This window comes from Barbatula barbatula, assembly GCF_947034865.1.
Source record: "Barbatula barbatula genome assembly, chromosome: 2".
NCBI lineage: Eukaryota > Metazoa > Chordata > Actinopteri > Cypriniformes > Nemacheilidae > Barbatula > Barbatula barbatula.
Genome location: NC_136767.1, coordinates 2,002,663 through 2,022,942, shown reverse-complemented (window position 1 = coordinate 2,022,942; position 20,280 = coordinate 2,002,663). Strand labels below are relative to the sequence as shown.

The window sequence follows — 20,280 nt, the reverse complement described above, 5'->3', positions numbered from 1 at the left end:
ACACTATTAAAGTGTAAAAAAACTGGAATTATCTGGAAGCAGGGGTGACAGATAAATACTGTAAAATAAGATTTTCCAACATAAAATTACAAGTTGTTGTAAATTTGCGATCTTTTTCAGAAATTTTACATTATTTTACTGTATTTTACAAAAATCCTGTAAACAATGCATATTTTCTGGCAGCTGGGGAGCCGGAAAAATACAATAAAAGTACTTTTTCCAGGAAATTGACATGTTTTTCTTGTAAATTTGCAGTCCTTTTTCTGCAAAATACAATAAGAAACTGTAAAATTTACTGAGGTGCCCCAGTACTGTTTCAAATGAATTTTTTCCGTAGTTTAATAATAAAAACCACAGAATTCTAAAGTATCAATGGGGTCTCAAGATTTCAGACACCACGTGTATTGAAGAAATTAATTAATCTTACTTAAATGTGAATGAATCGTTTCTGCCAGCGTACGGCGTGTTTTTTTATTGTTTCCAACATCTCCTTTTTGAAAGCGCCAGCAGCTGGTGTTCTTATCTGCAGGCTCAGCATATCATAGTAACCAACGCGCCTCCGTTGGAAAAAGCACCCGCAACTGGATTTTCAGCCATGCCTGGCGTTTTTCTTTTTTTGGATCTGAAGCCTAAAACATTAAAGCTTTTTTAAAAAGGCCCCATTTCTTTATTACATTTTTTTGACCTAAAGAAGAATTTTGTACAGGGATTTATTTTTGTATAAAACGTTTTGCCATAACAGGGTTCTTCTTACTAATAAAAAGAACTGTAATTTTCTTCAGTGGCATACTGTGTATTTTGGGTGAGAGATTCTTTAGACGGACAATGAACAGAAGATGTTGTTTAACAGAATCATTACGCAGGATTAGTGAATATATATTAGGCTTTTGTCTCCGTCCACCTTTCTCACAATCCACTTCCTCCCACAATCCTTTATTTAGGATTTTCCTTTGTGGTTTCCCATCTGAACGAAATTTCCTCAACAACACTTCACACTCCTCCCATCTAAACATGAACAGGCCTGAATGGTGTTAAAAACTCAATTTGTTGTTCGCTGTTCATCTTCGTGGACATTCAAGGGGCCTGTGAAAAAGTGTTCGGCTCAGCTGCGTAAGAACATCTGTGTAAAGTGCTTCTACATTAGATAAAGAGACACATTAGGCCAACAGATGATAGTTCAAAGAAAATCATCATCTTTAAACATTACACCAATCTTATCATGTGGGACATGGGCACCTTTGATCTGTTCTGTTAGGGGGATAACAGTCTCTGAAGTCGGACAGAAGGGAAAGTTTAGTAATGGAAAGGAAAACGTTGATTTCCCGTGGACCAATGGCGTGTTAAGAACACAGGTATTATTGAAACATTTTAGCTAGATAACCGGCAAGGTCTATAAGATAACACCTCATTCTCTCCTCTCGCAGAGGTGCTGTGACCTTGGATTTTAACAGATACAACAAGAACATGATGTGAATGGTAATGATCTCACCTAAGAACACCCAGGGGGTAACAAAGTTTAGACGAATGTTTTTTATTTATACAAAAAGACAGCAGTAAGCCGTACTGAATAAATAGAACTCGGTAGGGAAAAGAAGCTAAATATGGGTCTATTTTAATGTCATCTCTATTAAGGGACCAACAGTCCCAATGGTGAAACATCACATAGGGTTCATTCCCACGTTCCAAACAGCACAGAGCCAATCTCTTCACTCTGATCAATGATGTTTTAATCTTCCCCAACATTAAAACATCAAACTAACACTTCATTCAATTGTAAATAAGGCATTTAGTTCTCTACACATTGCTCCTTTAACAGCCATCACCGTTTGGTTCAGGGCCAGGTCTAAGGGGATTTCCTGCCCCTCACTGCATGATATCCTAGTATGTTATAGTAATAAAATAAAAATAAATTATTAAAAAGGAAATTTCCAAATGATTCCTCTAAAGTTGAATCCGCAAGTTATTAAAACCGTGGCTTGTTTACTAAAGCGTTTTTCATTTGGTACTACCCCCTGCGTAGTCTGCATATAGGAAGCATCGGCTCTGCTTGGACTCCTCGGAAAACATCCAGCTGACAATTAAAATAATAAAAAAGAAATACTTATTTATATGATCTAATGAATAATGATCTGTCAATTTAATCACAGAAAAATGTCAAAATGATGCATGCAACGTACTATGATGATATTTCTGCACAACCAGAATATATAATTGCGCCCTAAGTCAAGCCAGCCTTGTACCGGACCTGAATAGATCAAATATTTGTTTAGTTTATATGAATTTTCGACGGGATTTTTATTTTCATGTTTTTGACACTCTTTTCAATAAAGGTGCTTCGCGATAAAATAGAAGAACCTTTTTAGGTCTAAATGGTTCCGTATAGAACATTTAACATTTGAAGAACGTTTCTGTATCACAAAAGCTTTTTTTTGTGGGAAAAAGGGTTCTTCAGATTAAAATTTGACTGAATGATTCTTTGTGGAACCAAAAATGGTTCCTCCATAGAATATCTCTGAAGAACCCTTTCAGCACCTTCGTTTTTAAGAGTGTATTTCCTTCATTACATGTGATGTTTTTTGTCGTGTTTATATTCATCTGTCATATTAAAAACAGGGGAGAGAAATTATATGGGGGGTAATTGGTGCATGACATAAGCAATATAAAATGAACTCGCGATTGGCAAAAATTTGATAAAACGGACAAAGTAGTGTCTTTGTGTCGACTCGTGTGCATATATTTTTATAAAGCTCTCCAAATTCCTCAGAATTGTTGAGCTGCAGGTGCAACACGTGAAAAGGAAAAAGCTTTTAAATCCGACACATTCAACTTGGTCACAGTCACTACCAGACTCACAGGTGGAAATCTGTCCAAAAAGATGCTTATCACATACATACGGATCTGAAAATGGATGTGCAAGAGTTTGGTGTGAATGAAGAGAAATGGGGCGACACGGGGTCTGTACCACAAATTTTCACACAACCTCCGATAAACAAAGGGGGGAAGTACCTCTGTGTGACTGGCCCGAGCAACTTCCTGTTTGTGATAATGTGACCAAAAACAAAGGCCGCAAGGAACTGTCCTGCAGTTACAGCTCTGTGGTGAGGTACATGCGTGACGGGTGTCTGTCCACACGCTGTATCTCTGTACAATGCTGGGAAGCAGCTGCTCCTGCACTATAACAGACAAACAGTTCGTCTTATGTGCAATCATGCTTCAGTGATTTAGATCATTGGCTTTTGAATTATACAATTTGCCATTTCATTCCCTTGCATCTCTGTGACACAAGCGCTTGTGTTAAATTCGACATCTACCTGAAGCTCCTTCATACCTTCAGATGTCCTCAAAGACTAAGGAGCTAAACAACAAACCATTGTAGGAAGAATCCATGGGGGCAGGATGCATAAATCAATCGCTGATTCACTAAGGAAACTATTAGACTACAATAGAACCACAATAGGACATTGTAGCAATTTTTAGTGGCCTGTCCTCGGCCAACACCATGGACAGCCTTTAAAGGATTTGTAGGAGTTTGCATGCAGGATGCATTAGACAAAATGCAATTATATGGAGAATACTGCAAATCCAATTGTGTTACCAAAACTCAGTCTGAGAAATGAACCATCATGTACACATTGGAGCCAGACACAAAATTCATCCAAAAATAGTTTTTGGAGTCAAGTTAAATAAGTCAAATTTTAGGACATAGACATACCCAAACTTAAACTTATACCATACAGTTAGTTACCTTATACTAACCAGTACTTTCTTAGGTAAGTACACAATAGGTACACATACTGTAAAATAAAGTGCAACCATCAAAACCCGCACAATATGCTTTTTATTTACAGTTATTTTACCTTTATTTTACAGTTTGCACTGCATTAAATAGCATTTTAGCATTAACAGAAGTGTTCGTAAAATAAAGGAAAATGTACTGGTAGTTTTCTGCCAGTACTTGAAGGATTTTTTGACAGTGTAGTTATTACAGATCAGTTCAAATATGATGGCATGCCCATAACGTGAAACATTATTTCTGTGATATTTCGTTACATTCCTTTTGAATGCATTAAGGTTAAGTAAACGCTGTATGAATGTTAGTTCTACACATAGTTAAACCTTTTGCATATCCTAAAGCTATTAACACCTCAGACCCTAAAAGTCTACGAAGTGTGAGGTGATTATTAAGTGGCACTTTGCCAAAGTGAGAACAGAGCAAGAGAGACCCTCAAAACTGACCAGATGCTCCCTCTGTTATGCTTGTAATGCTCCGAAGTTGATCTCATACCAGTGCAAAAATCATTTTAACAGCTTCCTTTACGATTAACTTATACAAGCAATTTTCATCTTATTCATTTTCTCTATTACATTGTCTTAGTATAAATATTTCAACAGTACATCTCGCAAGTAGCTCTGCAATTTAGTTGTATCTTGTGTACAAAGCATTAACACTCGAGTTAAACTGATGATGCATGTATGTTTACCAATATTAAACTGAAGACAAAGAGTGACTTCCTGACATCTGGTGAGCGTCATTTTTGAAAAACAGACACTGGTGGAAGTGAACTATTCGACTGGACTGATACTCTCGTCTGAGTCGAGCTGTGTCCACCGAGACGTTTCTGCCGGCATATGGCTTGTTTTTTCAATTGTTTCCAATGGAAACCCTTTTGACAGGCATTCGAAAAGCCTTGCTGGGCTGTTGTGACAAATAAAACCTCCATTAATACCCAGTTAGAGAAAAATATGGTTGCACACAGATCCAACTGTAATGCTGTGGTTTGTTGGTTTCATTCAATTTGTTGGTTTCATTCAATCCCCCACAGATGTGCGACGGTCCATAACAACGGACTCAACTGTGTACAAATGTGCACTTGTCACCATTAGAACAAACTTTTACTGGCTTTAATCCTCAAGAATGACTTGCACGTGAGTCAGATTGGTTAGATCATAACAAATAATATGAAACCGATTTAAATAAATGGTTATCTGACAAAGCACTTTCTCCAGTGTACTTAAAAGAGAGAACCCTATGTTCTTTAAGAGTGACATATCTGCTGTGGTCGACATGTAGAAACATCACCCAGTAAACACATTTGATTTAGGAACATTGAGTTTCTGATACATCCAGGTCATTTCTGAAAAAGATTGGGAAGAATTAAACTTTTCTCTTTATCATATTTAATATGTCGTGGGGCTTTTCTGTGTATTCTAAACAAATAATAGTTGACAAAACAACAGCTGGGTTTGAATAAATCTTAAAAATCTCATACATTTTCTCAGCAAAAAACCCAAAACATTTTTAGATATTACCATCATTTATGTTTAACTGATGACTTTCAGTAATACATTTACTGATAAATAAACATTATGGTTGTTTTAACAATTCCAAGGAAAAATCCCCCATAATTCATTTCTTCCGAAGTGCTTCTAATCTGGACCAGTGTCCAACATCTTGCAAAGCAGTCTATAATATATTTTTTACATTTTACAATTCATGCCTTAACTAGTCGGTTGGTCCTAACCAAGGACATACTACATGGAAAAAAGACAAGTAGCTAACCTGACGAAGGGAAATGGCCGTACTGAAAGGCAATCCAAAGTCAAACATTACGAGTACATGCAGGTGCCAGATTGGATGTCAGTTCTCACACTCCTAATGCCAGTTTTAAGTGTGGGAAGTGTTTTTGCATGTCCACACACAACTCCAATTATCTCCTTATCATGAGCACCACCTCCACAGGCTCTAGTTTTTCCTGGCCGGCCCTCAGGTCACGCTGCACCTCCAGACATTTCATCCTCATCTCACCTGCAACCTTTTGACAAACAGACTCAAATACACACACATACGTACAAAGGTTTACAGAATACCAAAAGGATTTGAAAAACAAAACTCTCTGCCTGTAGGTGTTAAAATATGCAGGTCACACCCTTTGCTTTCTAACTACACAAATATGCCAGTCTTGTTTGTTGGAGAGACCAACATTCTTCCACTTTCTTTCGAATGTCTCAATAAAGGTTATAACAGTTTATAGCTTGTCATGCCAGAGATTACACCCAGATGAATATAGTTTTTTTGTTGATCAAACAAAATAAAAGTCAATGCAACATGTCACCTCATGTTGCATCGCCATTCTTTTGAGATAAACATAAATCTAGCTTAATTATAGAAGGTTCAGTTTTGGCACTAACAAATGTATAATCTTTGAAGCTCAGCACCAGTTCTTCTCTTTTTAAAGGTAACGTTACAGCTATAAGCCACCACAAAACACATGGTTTAATACCCCTTTAAAGTAATAAAACCATAGTACATTTTTAGAGACAGGTCTTCTCAAAAGCCCAAAATACTTTAACTAGCGTTAGGTAAACAATAGTAGGCCTATCTTATTTTCCTTACGTTCGTCGTCTGAAGAGTGCGCACTGTGCATGTCTCCGTGCCGAGAGTAAAGCGTGCAATGGAAACAAACACATGAAAATAAAGCAAAACAGCGAAAACCAACAATAACTAAGAGATTCTCAGATCTCATGATTTACAGCAAAATCGCAAAAACAAGTAGAGGAGAAAAGCTATGCACAAAGCTGCTTATTGACGTAACCGCTTATACAAAAGACATGTAAAAAGCAAACTATTCTTGTTATCCGGCTTTTGTGTTTAAATGTTTTGCAATAATCTGTCATTTATTGAATTTCCACAGAGGTGTTTACTCCAGCACCTGCGTGACGTCACAACCATCTTGTGTACGCGTCCCAGGATGGGACTGTTGCACAGGTACACAAAACTTGTATCTGTTATCGTTTATTTAGTTGATCGTGATCAATCTATGTTGTTAAAAAAATCTTGCACCACGAGGCCGCTTATTTTGATCAGATTTTTTACAATGTTTCACTTACACAGTTCATTTCATCTCTGGAAGTCAAAACCCCCTTAACCAAAATAAAAACTGTACTGTAAGTGCACAAACTATTGTGAAACCAGAAACGTATTCAAATACTTTATAAATGCATTTTCCAATCATAATTGATATCTCCATCTTTTTTAAAGTCGTTGTTCTCATCGGTCGAGATCAAATGAATAAATATCAATAGAAGTCATAAGTAGTAAGACAAGTGGTCAGTTCAAATATTTGGATCTAAAGTCTATGATCTTAGATCAAAATCAATCTGAATATGGTTTGTCCATTCGAGGCATGCAAAGCAGATGCCCCTATTTTTCTCTTCCTGTGTCTCCAGAAATCTGCAATATTTGTGCCTGTGGTTCACAGCTACGAAGCTCTGGGACTTTCCAGTTTTGCTTGGAGAAAGTTAATAACCTCTGTGTGTAGTGATTCATTACATGTGCTGCTTTTATATTGCACCATTCTGTAAAAATAGATAACAGAAGCCTGCTGTCACAAGTCTTTGGAGAAGCAAGTGGGAGCTCACTAGACTTCTCACCTCTTAATTAAATGAAGACCCTTTCCGTCCTTCGTTTTATTTTCATACTTTAATCACAATATTGGCCGATCGTGACCTTTGATCTCATCCACTGAACCGGTTGTGACTATGCAACACTTTATCCTTAACCAGCATCGATCATGCAAATCAAAGAGAGAAATATCTGTGGCCTTGAATTGCATCTTCAAAACTGGATATGAGTTTTGTTGGGTGCAAAGGCAACAAATGAAAATAACAATATTATATACCTTTAACATCAAAGGAATAATTCAGAAATCTGTCATCGTTTGACGTCTGTGGAGCAAACATAGATATGTGTTGTTTTCATACAGTTTAAGTCATTGAGACTTCATTATTGCAAGAGTGAATAAATGATGAAATAGCTTTTATGTGTGTCAATAAAACGCGAAGCATGTTGTTAATAACACGTTATTTAAAATAGCCAAAACACGTATTTATAAATAAATTCTATACGGATTTATGAGTTAGGCTATCAAAGATGCCGATGTCAAAAATTGATTCAAATGTGATTTTCCCGCTTGTTTGTTCTGAACTGAAACCCTCGGGCCAGTTTAAAGGGAGGGCGTGTTTTTCCCACTGGCCCCTCAGAAAGTTTGTGATGTAAATGAATCGCTCGTAAAGCAGTGGCGGAAGGAGCGCGCCTCTGGATGAGAGCCGGAGAATGAAGACTTGAATACACGATCTCATTCACACGGCTCACACCGCAAGAGCAGCAACGCACGAGTGCCGTTTTGGGATATATTCTTTATACCTGCGTGATTATTTCCTTTTCCTGAAGGGACCCGATGTTGGATATATGTTAAGCGTGCGTGGGTTCCCACAACCATCCGCAAGAAGGAATGCATCTATTCCTTGTGAAAGAAATTCTTCTGATATCACTCGTTACTTTGACGCAAGGTATGTTTCGAGATGAAGTTAAGATTGAGCGTGTTTTTGCCACGCGTGGCTTATGGACATCACTTGTTGCGCACTGATGTCAGCAGACTGTATCCAGTGGCCAATTTGAAGTTGGACAACTTTGTGACCCCTTACGAAAAGAATGGTGGTTTTACTACAGTCAATAGGCTATAGTAGGCTAGTTTTGACTTTTTGTATTTGTAAAACCACAAAATATACGATTCTCTCCACACGGCAGATCTTTTAACCGTTACAGTAATATTAGTGTAATGCAAATGATGATCCGTCCGCCAAAATGATAACTTTTACTCAAAAGAATTTGGGTTATAGTTTTCCTGTTTCCTGTACCTTATGTTTATTTGACTGAAAATGTATTTTACGCACGTGTTCGCAATTGGCGACGCTCGTTTCATCTGAGCGCATCTCGCCGGATCGGACAGACAAGTGAACGGAGCTTTAATGCGTCATAATCTCGTTTCTTCTGCTATAAATCTCATGCTGTTGCGTTCAGTGACCACAGACAGCTCGAGTTTGAGTTTCACACGAAACACCTTTGCAGCCCGATGCTACCAAACAAATATAGTGCATTCCCCCGAACAGCTGCCGGGTGAAGAATGCGCCCTGTCAGTTCCCTCTGTCCACAAACATCACTTCAGGGTGTTAGGAGTCACACTTTCTTACTGGATTTTGTCCTGTGTCTCACCGACTCAGGACTCAACAAATTCCCTAATATTTCCTCATTTATATTTTACTTTGATAGTCATTTTGTATATCAGATGCAACACTGAAACCCATGACTCTGTTTTCCAGGCCTCGATTGTTCAGAAAAATGTCTAAATAGTGGTACGTGTGAACCGACTCCAGACGGGAGAGGAGAATGCAAGTGAGTAAACAGAACTCAATTACACACAATTGCTTGGTTTGAACCGTGACGAAACCCCGGAGACGTTGTAAGTCGGTGCTTTGAATTTTGCAGTGCAATGCTATGAGATTTTATCCCCGGACCCCCTTTCAAAAGTTTAGTTTTCAGACTTTGGATTTCCAGAATATTTGCGTTCAATCTAAATTCCATCCTTGCCACAAACAGAAAAGTGTGCTTCTCTCCTTGAAGCTAATGAATGACATGCCCAAGCACTGATGAAGAGAGTCTAGGGTGAAGTCCCCCCCCAACCCTTCGTCTGATCGTTTGTACGGGCCCACTTCTCCAGCCCGAGTCTCAGAGACACTCGGAGCCCTAAATCTTATTTTGGTTTTCTTTTATGGAACGACAGCTGGGGTTTGCCAGAAGTTCGGTGGCCATTGTTCTCCAGTCTAGATTAATTCTGTGTGACTAATCTGTTTGAGGCTTCCCAGAATGCCAGAGGCCCCCCCCCGTGCGCCCTGCCCCTGCTCGGGTGTTTTGTCCCATTTTGAATGCCCATTCACTTGCTGTGATTTACATTAGAAGGACAGATGGCAATAGAGTGTAATTTGACTGGATGTTTTCATAATTGGTAGCAATGCACCAGTGAAAAAATGAAGAGCAAACAGGTTGCCTCGGCATGCATAGCTTCACATTCTCTAATGCCAGCACACAGATGCTCGCGCACACACTGATGCATTTGCCCAGATTGTGTTGGTGTGATTTGCTAATAGGGTTAACTCTCCTCGACCCCCTGTCCTTTCCTACTTGCATTTAGCAGGATTAGATTGCAAGCGTTTGGCTGGGCTAGACATGTTTTTCTCTGGTTATCACTAAGTTTATCAGGATGGCTGCGGAGGAGCACACTAGACGGGCTCATTTGAAACGGGTGGGCGGTGGCTCTTTTTTTAGGACCACGCACACACGGAGCCGCACTGGCGATGGGTCACATCTTAATTCTGTCTGGCAGCCTCCCTGCCTCAGTCGGGCCACAAAGTAACCATTGTGTCCTGTCATACCCAGACTCCTCTAATTAAACATAGAAATACAACGAGAGCTGCTCTCTCGCTCAGGATGGCACATTAGTATGTCTGGTACCTTTTATCTACTGTTCAAATGCAACTGGTGGACAGGCCACTCATTTCAGAAATGTGTTTGACCAACTCTGGCAAAAAGTGAGTTCATAGATCAGTTCTCGCCGCATTCATGCACTAATCAATTGAATCCATTGTCTTTGCCCTGAAATGCTCGATGACATATTTTGTTCGTCTTGCTCTGCTACGTTGAAAGTATGAAAAGTGAAAGTATGTATTTGTTTTTAGGGATGTTCTATCTTTTTGGGTAACCTTAGATTGATTTAATAAAAAAAGTCCTGGCAAATTATTACGTTTTAGGAGGTGGCTAATTTGTATGATCTTTTTTGTGTTTAAGTGTCAACTTTCGTGGCAAAAATAGTTGCGTTTAGGGGTGGGGCTTCATAATTGCTATTTTCTAATAATCAAACATCATTGTGCGATTCACATTCTAGGAATGAACCACTTCATAGAATTCAGGCCATCAAAACAAGCTACTTTAATATTAAATAAAATGCGTGTCGTATCATTTGCTCATCGACTTTAAAAAAAAGTATTTGGTTGGATTAAAAAATCCAATTTTGCCCACGCTCAACTCATTTTTGCGGAAACCAGAATGAAATGTGTGCATCATCCGCATTTGCGCGCTTGCTTGCGCATCCAGTGTCCAAGCACAAAAACGCGTAAGCCAACAAACAAGTGACATTTTAAGCCATAGGAATAAACAGTTTTCTAAGTGTAATGCACCGCAACAGGTGACCTTCCCCAAATGACAGGTTGGGAACCACATACTGTTAGAGCTGGAGTAAAAAAGCGGAGTAGACAATGGAAGGAGTGCCCAGTGGCGCCCACTATAGCCTATATGAGTTATTACAGAAACAATTGATTAAAGTATTCATTGTTTTTGTCCCCACCACTTTTTAAATCAAAGTTAAGCCGGTGTTTGAGCTCCAGGTCTCATAGTTTAGTCATTTCTTTCAGGTACTCAAAGATGTGTTGCTTCTACTTCACATTCCAAGCCAGGAATATGAAACACTCATATCTGGACCTTTTGACAGGCATCTAAAGGAGTGAGCTGTTATCTATGACGCTTTGGCAAGGCCCGAAGTCCAACTGACAGTAATGCTAAGCAGCTTCCACATCTGAATTCCTCATACGTATGAGGGATGACAGATTAGAATAAAAAGGATTAAAGTTCGACAAGAAGATGAGAGATGCAGCAGTGGATGCATGGAGAACCTAGAAAGGTTCACATGCAAACCTCAGACCTTCCGACTGAGTCTGTTGAAGTTGTGTTCAGAATGACCTCGCTGTCTTCCTATTGGCTCCCTATAGGGTCATAAAACTTTGTATAAAGTGCTTAAATGTTTGGTGTGGAAACACGTTGTAACTCATCACTATTGAGTGTCCATCTCACACTTGACCCCATGGAGATCTGGTGCATATTACCGTTTTGTTGTAGTGTTTGTGGTTATGAGACATTTCTGAGATTGTCTTGATTTGTAACTTTTCTATTAAAATGTGATTTTTGCTTTTCCAGCTTAACCAGTGTTTTTAGAGCGGTTGCTAGGGTACTTCCTTCATGGTTGCCAAAGATGCTTTGAGTACTGACTAGTTCCTAGATGGTTGCTCTGGTGTTTTGATTAGTTACTAGGTACTTTCTAGATTGTTGCTAAGGCGTTCTGAGTGGTTACTAGGTACTTCCTAGATGGTGGCTGAGGTGTTTTGAATGGTTGCCAAGACATTGCTAGGGTCCTCTGGGTGGTACCTATCAGGGCTTCATGATTTTGAAGAAAAATATGCAGGAAATATTAATGATATGATATGCAATAGTGTTTTAAGTTTGAAATGTATATTGAAATATATTGAACCCACGTTTAAAAGGAGAAGGAAAGCCTTGGTACAATTGATGAATTTGTGATCTCCAACGTACATGCCATACCCAAAACGTATATACTTAATAATATTGATTAATTTATAAAGTATTATAATCAGTCGGTTATGGCAAAACATTGCAACATATGTGATATGTGAATCATTTCAATATAGCCTTTCTGCCTTAGTTACTTGGGTGTTGCAAAGAAAGACACATCTGAGATTAAATATAATTTAAGACATTTGTTAAATCTCATATAAAATGGAAATAAACTTTGTATAAAGTAATTTGATTATTTTTATTGATAGTGAATTTCATGATACTGATTCAGTCAAATATGCAGATTTTCATTTGCATTAGATGTCGTCCGGGTATCGTCATTAGTTTGCATGTTTGTGCGTTAAAACCAAAACAGTTGTAAATGACACCACTGACTACGTGCGGTAAACCAAGCAGAGTAATTTAACCAGAACGGCCACTTGTCTGTGCGAGTCACTTTCAATGCAAGCTTTGTTTGCCTCCAAGAGATGAGTTCCTTCGAGTTCCTCGCTGCATTTAGATACAGGAAACAGACACCCAGTGCCAAAGAAGACAAGTTCCAGTCTCTTATCATATCGAAACAGAGGTCTAATGTCTCCGTAGACATGTCAGGTCTCTCAAACGTTATATGGCAGAGCATAATGTCTCGATTGACTTGCGTTGGCTCGTCCTCGGCTTGAAATCGGACTCTGCTGTTATGTGCCGTATAGTCCTGTCAGGAATTTGGCAAACTTTGATTGTACATTCTGTTATTGCAATGTGTGCTGGATTGTGTGTTCAGCTGGCCGAGCACATAAAGAGAAGAAAACACACCAGGCGCATGTTGTTTTTGTTTGATGCTTTTGACCTAAGCCATCTGCTTGTGGAACACCGCATTACGAGTGATCGCTATCAAGGTAAATAATTCACATCGAACAATGCCCGCTACTTACAGCTTAATACTCTCTAATGCCAGCGATTTTCCATTCACCTGCGGCGACGGCAGATGTTTTGAGGTTTCGCGCATTGTCATATTGACACGCGTATGAATAAATAAATCAGTTCCTTAAACATCCAGTATGATTTCCTGCTATCACAGAGCATTTGCTCTCCTCAGGTCCCATAAAACAACCAGCAGCCACAGCACTCGAGTATTGGGTGCTTTAATGTCTGTCCCTCAGAGGGAATTTGGTTCCCATAGGGTCGCTTAAAACACAGTTGTAATGAACAGATGTGGGCCCTCAGGTTCAGGTCTCCTGCAGGGAGTGCGAAGGGCCCCGGGGGCCGCGGTCGCATATTAACCGACACGACTCGGAGTTAAAGTCCCGACTACAGGAAATTAGGTCTTAAAAGGGAGTAGATTTTGCATTATTGTCAGGTCAGCGGTTCAGCCGCCTCCTTAAGAAGACTCAGACAGGTAGCCTCATCACACAAAATGGCTAATGCTGGCTAATACCCTTTAAAAGAACATTCATTTTGAAGTAGCAGAAAGAATTTCGGGTTGTCCCTGAAAACTAAAATTTCAATTACAAGAATGCGTTTACAATAGAAGTAAACAAGCAACAAATGTTACAACGCAAAATGTTTTGAAAGTGGGCCCTTTAACACAAAACACGTTAACATGAGATTAGAGGTTGTGATGATTGCGATGCAAAAAAAGTATATGATATCTGTTTAATCCTATTGGTTGAGCTTGCAACATCTCAACATTTACAATTATTTTTTTGCTTTAAAGAAGAGTAACATGCTGTTTCATGCATTCTGACTTATTTACAGTTTTGAACAGGGTGTTGGCTCCTCGTGCTTAACATGGTCAACTTGTTAAAATAACGTAATAAATAATATTTATATGCCTACATGGGCAATTCTCCCAGAAAAGCACGCCCACGGCAAGGCGAAAGGAAGAGCCTGCCCACGCGCCAACCGACGAGTGATAGGAAGACCCGCTTATTAAAATTGGCTGCACCATGGGCCTGAGGCTCCAGCTTGTTACTCTTACGATATCGAGAGAAGTTGAGGTGTTTTTGTTTGTTCACGGCATTTCAGTTTTATATAAATGGTTGACTTAATGCTGGATTTGGAGTAGGGCTGGGCACAAAAATTGCTATTTCCGCAAGCACTGAACATTCATTAACGTGAATGTTATTGCTACTGTCCGCTAGATGTCACTTTTCTTTTTACAACGGGTGGAACAGGGAGCATACAATTCATTCATTGCTTCATTAACATGGTGGATGCGCGGGTGTGTCGTTGAATTTAACATAAATAAAGCAACGGATCATTCGATTGCAGCCCCTCTTTATCGCTTATTTTGTTTGTTATACTGTATCTTAAATTTAAAAGAACCTGTTCTGTTCCAATATACCCAAGTGTGTTTAAAGTTTAATATACAGGTTTGTGGCTCTTCGTCTCATTTTTAAATTCACCGTTTGAATATGTGATTTAGTAATCTTTTTTAGAAATAGCTGTAGGATTTGTATGAAATCTATAATCATTGATTTGAGGCGTGAATCGAATCGAGAGCTTGTGAAGGGGTAGCTCGTCTTTTTCCCGAAATAATCGTACAGCTGTATCTCTCTTTTATGAATTTGATTAAACTTAACACTCTTCGAAGATTCGATGTATGCATTATTACTGTATAGGTACTCAAGATTAATATGAGATTGGCTGCGTGTGTTACCCGATCTTTAAGAAGTTGTCTCTTAGAGCTTATTTTTCTTTTATGTTAAAATTCAGTTTAATTTTTCAGATCAATTCTAATTTTTACATTTAGTTTCAATTAAACCCTGAATGTTGTCAGTTCAATAACAAAAAATGTATGTACATTTGTCAATGCTTTGAAAATGTATCTGCTATTTAACTTTCAGCCTCATTTTAAAATGATGCTAAAATATCATTTATATCAATATCATTATCAGCGAAAATTAGCTTACTAACTTTATGCATTGTTTTATTTAGTGTTTCAACTCATTTTCTTTATGGTTCACTTCTATAGTGTTTAACATACATTTCATGCATGAAAGAGCATCCAAGTTAGCTTTTAACTTCATTTTAGTTGTGAGACACGAACCCCTTAACTTCATGACCCTTTAAAGGCAGATGGCAGATTGGAGCGCAGTGGGTGGAAACCCCCTGTGCTTCATCTGGCTGAGGGTTATGTGTCAACAAAACATCTGCTCTGGGCTGGACAGGCATCGCAGCGCTGCTTAAACCCTGTTGTCATGGGCTACTGGTGGCCGCAGAATGAATTCCATCACTGTCCAGAGAACAAAGGTATTTCTGAGAAGATAGTGGAGGTAGAATATCAGTATTGACTTGACAACAGGGTCATTCTCTGGTCAGGAATCAAAAATGAACTACTTGTTTACTGACCAGTTTATTTATTTCTATGGACTCTTCTCGTGTGAATTAGAGTTGGATGACGTTTTCAGACCTTTGTTTAGAGAGGCTGGAGAGAAAAACGTTTTATATTGTTGTGCCTTATAGGACATGAGACAAAAAGCTGTATTTGCTGTGAAGGGAAAATCTTTTTTTTTTTTTTTTTAAGGACCGTCAAACGATGAATCGCCATTAATCTCGTCCAGAATAAACTTTTTTATTAATGTAATATGTACATAAAATGTGTGTGTTTATAAACAAGTATACATATTTAGGATATATGTACATGGTACACAGTACAGATATATTTTGTAAACAAAATATTGTATTTTTGGTCAATAAATCGTTTAACAGCCCTATTTTTTAAAACACTTTTATGTTGAAGAAGCACTTTCAGTATTTGTAAACAGTTGTACATGATGTCTCTACGTTACTGTAGACATGGTAAACATGTAGCCTATTTCTTTTTAAAGGGTAATTCCTCTTTAAATGATCTCCTCTTTATTCGATTCCATCGTGTTGCTGTTTTGATTTACAAGGATTTAAATAAACCAGCTCTGTGTGTTTTTGTTCTCTAGTGTATTTCATCTTAGTTCTCTTTTGTGGCTTTAAAAAAACATTAAGCCATTTAAAGTAGCTTGAGATAGCTAATGTGACAAGCACTTGCCAAGTTAAAGAGCAAACTGGCAGGGTTTCCTTCTGAAGTCTTCAGTGTACTTACCCCAATTCCCCAATGTGTGCTTTACTAACAGGAGCCAGGCCTGCGTAAGTGCCCTATGTATTTACCCCCACCAGAACTGAAGCTTTTTTTGCCAGAATGGACAAGTCTAGTAGACCTTTAGAACTGGTGTGATTTTTTACCGAATGCCGTTAAGTGCGGCTGCCAGGAGTTTCCGTTGAGGAGTGCTGTCAGGGTTCGGGACACAGAACAGTGGGGATTTTTTAATATAACGGCGCAAACAGTTACATTCCATCAGGGCCACAGAGGTTTTTCAGACACCTTGAGTCAGAAATACTTACTAGACCTGTTTTTGGAAATGAAACCGAGAAAAGTTTGGGCATTCAGCGTGCTAGCACATTTGTGTTTTTGCATTTCAGACTGATGTGTGATATTATAACAATAATGAAGGGTGTTCTTCATATCTTACAAACTAGGTTATGGATTGGATATATGGATCGGAATGGATTTGTGGAAATAGAAGTTGAATATAAATAAGAAAATAGAATAAAATAACCATGTGTCACCACACAGATCACCCTAGCAACGGCAGAACATACTTTTACCTTAGCAACAACCCACAGCATCTTTGTGTTTTCACTTATTTATTGTGAATTCTCTTACATGAATTTCACTGGTAGATGAACACATGTAGTCACAAGTGGCTTTGGAACATTTTCCTGTCAATCTTATACAAATTTCAAGTGAATCATGCGTAACATGCGTTGACATGATGTCCACGTGCTGTGATCATTTATATAGTGTTTCTGTAAATGGTTTGAGAACAAATCAAACTTTTAAGTGACATCTGTTGCAAAAATACTAATTCTAAATATTGGTATTTTATTGGCTGTGGACCACAGAGGTGAAATTTGTCAAACACTTCTCATTCATTTAAACGATCAACCATAAAGCATCCCAACCTTCAGCAATAAAACCTCTCACTAGCCAAGAAGGAAGGAAGTGACGTTGAGGTAGAAGAAAAAAGAGAAGACCACGAGGAGACCAGTAGAGCTAGAGAGGTGACCAAGAGAGATGGTGGGGAGGGAGAGAAGATGAGGTTTAACAGCTGAATGAGCACTCAGAAGGGTTGGAGGGACCCGGACCGCGCTCAGCTACGCTCTGAATGACTGCAGGAACAATGGGTCTTCTCATGGAGCCTGTCTGCTCCGCTCTGTGGTGGGTAGGCCATTCACTGCCTGCTGCCTCGACCCTCTTTGGATTCTCTTTGGAAAAGTGTTGGGGGGAGTTTATGAGCAGGGAGTTGGGCGCGCTGTTACCAGCAGCTGCCGGTCCCTCATTATCATTCGCACCTGCTCCCCGAGGTCTTTTCTGAAGGCCGACACAGCGAAACGCTCATTGCATTATTCCGACTCAGTACTGCTGATCATAACCGAGTTCAAACCGGACTGTAGCAGAACTCAAATCACTTTTAAAGGGGTAGAACATGATTTCTTTTATTTGGTCATCATTTATTTACCCTCATGATGTTTTTCTTGTGTAGATTTGTGTTTATACAATGGAAGTCAATGGGGGCCTGTGTCTTTGATTGCTTTCATTTGTGTTCTGTAGAAGAAAGTAAGTCATACAGGCTTGTAATGATATGGGTGAAAAAGTCTTAAAGAGATCTGGTCATGAGGTATCAAAATGAGAGTGCTGGATGTATTACGAACATTTGGAACTTCCTATCCGAGTTAAAAAAGAAAAACTAAAATCCTTCTGAAGTTTCAAAACTTCCGGACATCAGACAGATGAATAAGTGATCATCGATGACACGTCTTTCAGAAACGTTGCCCACCCAGTTTGAAACTGCCGTGGGCCAAATACCTTTCCCATCACATATTAGATCATAAAGGCATTTGTTAATGTATTCTTAAAATAATACAAATATTTTAAAATAAGTGTTTAATAATAAAGTGTAAGGTTAGGGGTAGGTAAAGGTTTATAATTATTATAAAAACTTTGCTTTTGCTGACTTTCACTTAGTGTAGTAGCATATAGTCCTAAAAAATGTGTGTTTAAATGTTGGACCATCTCAGTTCAAACTAGGGACAAACCATGGACAAATTTGACATATTTGTACTTTTACCGAACTGGTTATCTACCAGGTATTATACGCACAAGTGTACAATCAACGCTGCAATGTAGCTGACCAATGAAATCGAAGCAGAGCGTTGTAGGGGAGTAGGGTTAACTCATGGTAGGGGTTTGCGCTTAACTGTTTTGGTGAAAGAATCACGCTTTACATTCACAGAGTTTCAGCGTCTCAATCTCGTAGTGATTTTAGATTGAGCAGTACCTCCTTCTGATCGAAGAGCCGGAAGAGCTCTGTATAAAACACAGAATCGAAGCCTTTGTGATTCAGAATCGATTCTAGATTCTGCATCGTCCCCAGTCCTTCAGTAAGATTCGCTTTAAAAATTGGCCACAGTTTTACTTGGCAAAGATTCTGTTATTAAAAAATGAAATTTAAACATCTTCAGCCAGTGTCTCATTCCATATGTGAAGATGGCATGTCATAAAGCAAAAAAAAGATTTAATTTGATAGATTATGTACGATAAATCTGAATAGACCCTGGATTTTATTTGTGGCCATGTTTTTTGACTAACCTTCACAGCTACTTCTTTTGTTGTTGTTCTTGTGGGTTAGCATTGTTTGTGCAGTATCACAAAACTAGCCTTCAGAAATGTGTCACGCCGACCACGGGACAATGAGAGGAAAGGTAGTATTGTGGGTCGCAGTAGAGTTCCCACAAGGCACTTAATGGTTTTGTCATGCCTGGTTCTCAGTCCCCCGTGTTTTCTTTTCTCAGTTGAAGTTTTCGGCCGTCCTAATCCTGGGAGAGACACAGTAAAAACATCCACCCCACAGAGGGGGGCCCTGTTCGGATCAGAGAACAGTGCGTGGGGAATGTTTTGAGATACTGAGGCTCAGTCCCCCCCCCACACGGTGCCACAAACATGGCTTAGGTATTCCAGAGGCTCAGGACAACTTTAGCTTTTTTTGCAAAAGGTTATTTTAGCATAGTCCTGTTGCGGAGGGCCTCTTTCGTGTCGCCAAGTAAAATCGGCGAAAGATTACTTTCAAGCCAACCCAGGAAGAACCTGTTATGAAGTCTGTGTATGCCTCCTTTAGAAAGTTGCTTCTGTATTCCCAAGGTCCTGATTGATGCCGCAGAAAGTCTGTACTGTAGAAGAATAGCAAGCATTCAGTCGGGGGACGAAGGCTTTGAAGTTCTGATAATGTTAGCTCTGGGTTCAAAGACCCGTGTACAGACGCTGCCTTGTCTTTTGAGTGAATGAATTCAGATTCATTCAGAAAGGCCGAGGTGCTCAAATTTGATCCTGAGAAGTGCTGAAGGATGGCTGCCTTTTCATGGCTCGGAAACACCATTAAACCTGTAAGCCAGTTTTTGCTAGATCTTTGGGGGACCCCAAACATTTTTAGTACATTTTTTACTTTATACTTTTATTGTAACTAGTGATACTTACATTTTGTTAGGAACCCTTTTCAGTGTAGTGGTCATCTTGTTGGCCAGTTGTCTTATACATTGTAATGGACTGTTTTTTTCATTGCAGCTTTAAAAAGATAGTTCACCCCAAAACCCCAAAAACATAAGCCCTCATTTTCTTGAACTGTGTAGAGACAAACCTCAAAGGATAAATAATGTATTTTGGGTGAAGTATCACTTTACAATAATCTTGTAAATAATAAATAATCTAAGAATATTCAATGTTGCATTTATTCAATATTTTTCTTATAGACAGCCATTTAAAAGCATTGTGGCAGGGTCATTTTTAACTTGCTTTCGCAATAATGAGCAATATCTCTTATTTTGCTGGTTTGTAATGTTGAAGTCACTTAGGGCGGTCCTGGACTGAATAAATATTTCTGTCTGTTCTGTGTACTGTTAAAACCAATTTTTTGGTGTCATGCCATTACAAATTTTTGTAAATCTGAAGTGTA

At 38.9% G+C, this 20,280-nt stretch overlaps 1 protein-coding gene across 2 annotated transcripts in view; it reads left to right on the top strand.

Annotated features, from left to right (window-relative positions):
• Positions 1–8,136: 8,136 nt before the first annotated feature.
• The window catches only part of notch1b (notch receptor 1b), a 37,604-nt gene continuing 25,460 nt past the window's right edge, over positions 8,137–20,280 (top strand). For both annotated transcript variants that reach the window (XM_079486649.1, XM_079486650.1), the window contains exons 1-2: positions 8,137–8,349; positions 9,160–9,232. In XM_079486649.1, the coding sequence (XP_079342775.1) occupies positions 8,292–8,349; positions 9,160–9,232 (131 nt within the window). In that variant the 5' untranslated portion in view covers positions 8,137–8,291. The remainder of the gene's footprint in view (positions 8,350–9,159; positions 9,233–20,280) is intronic.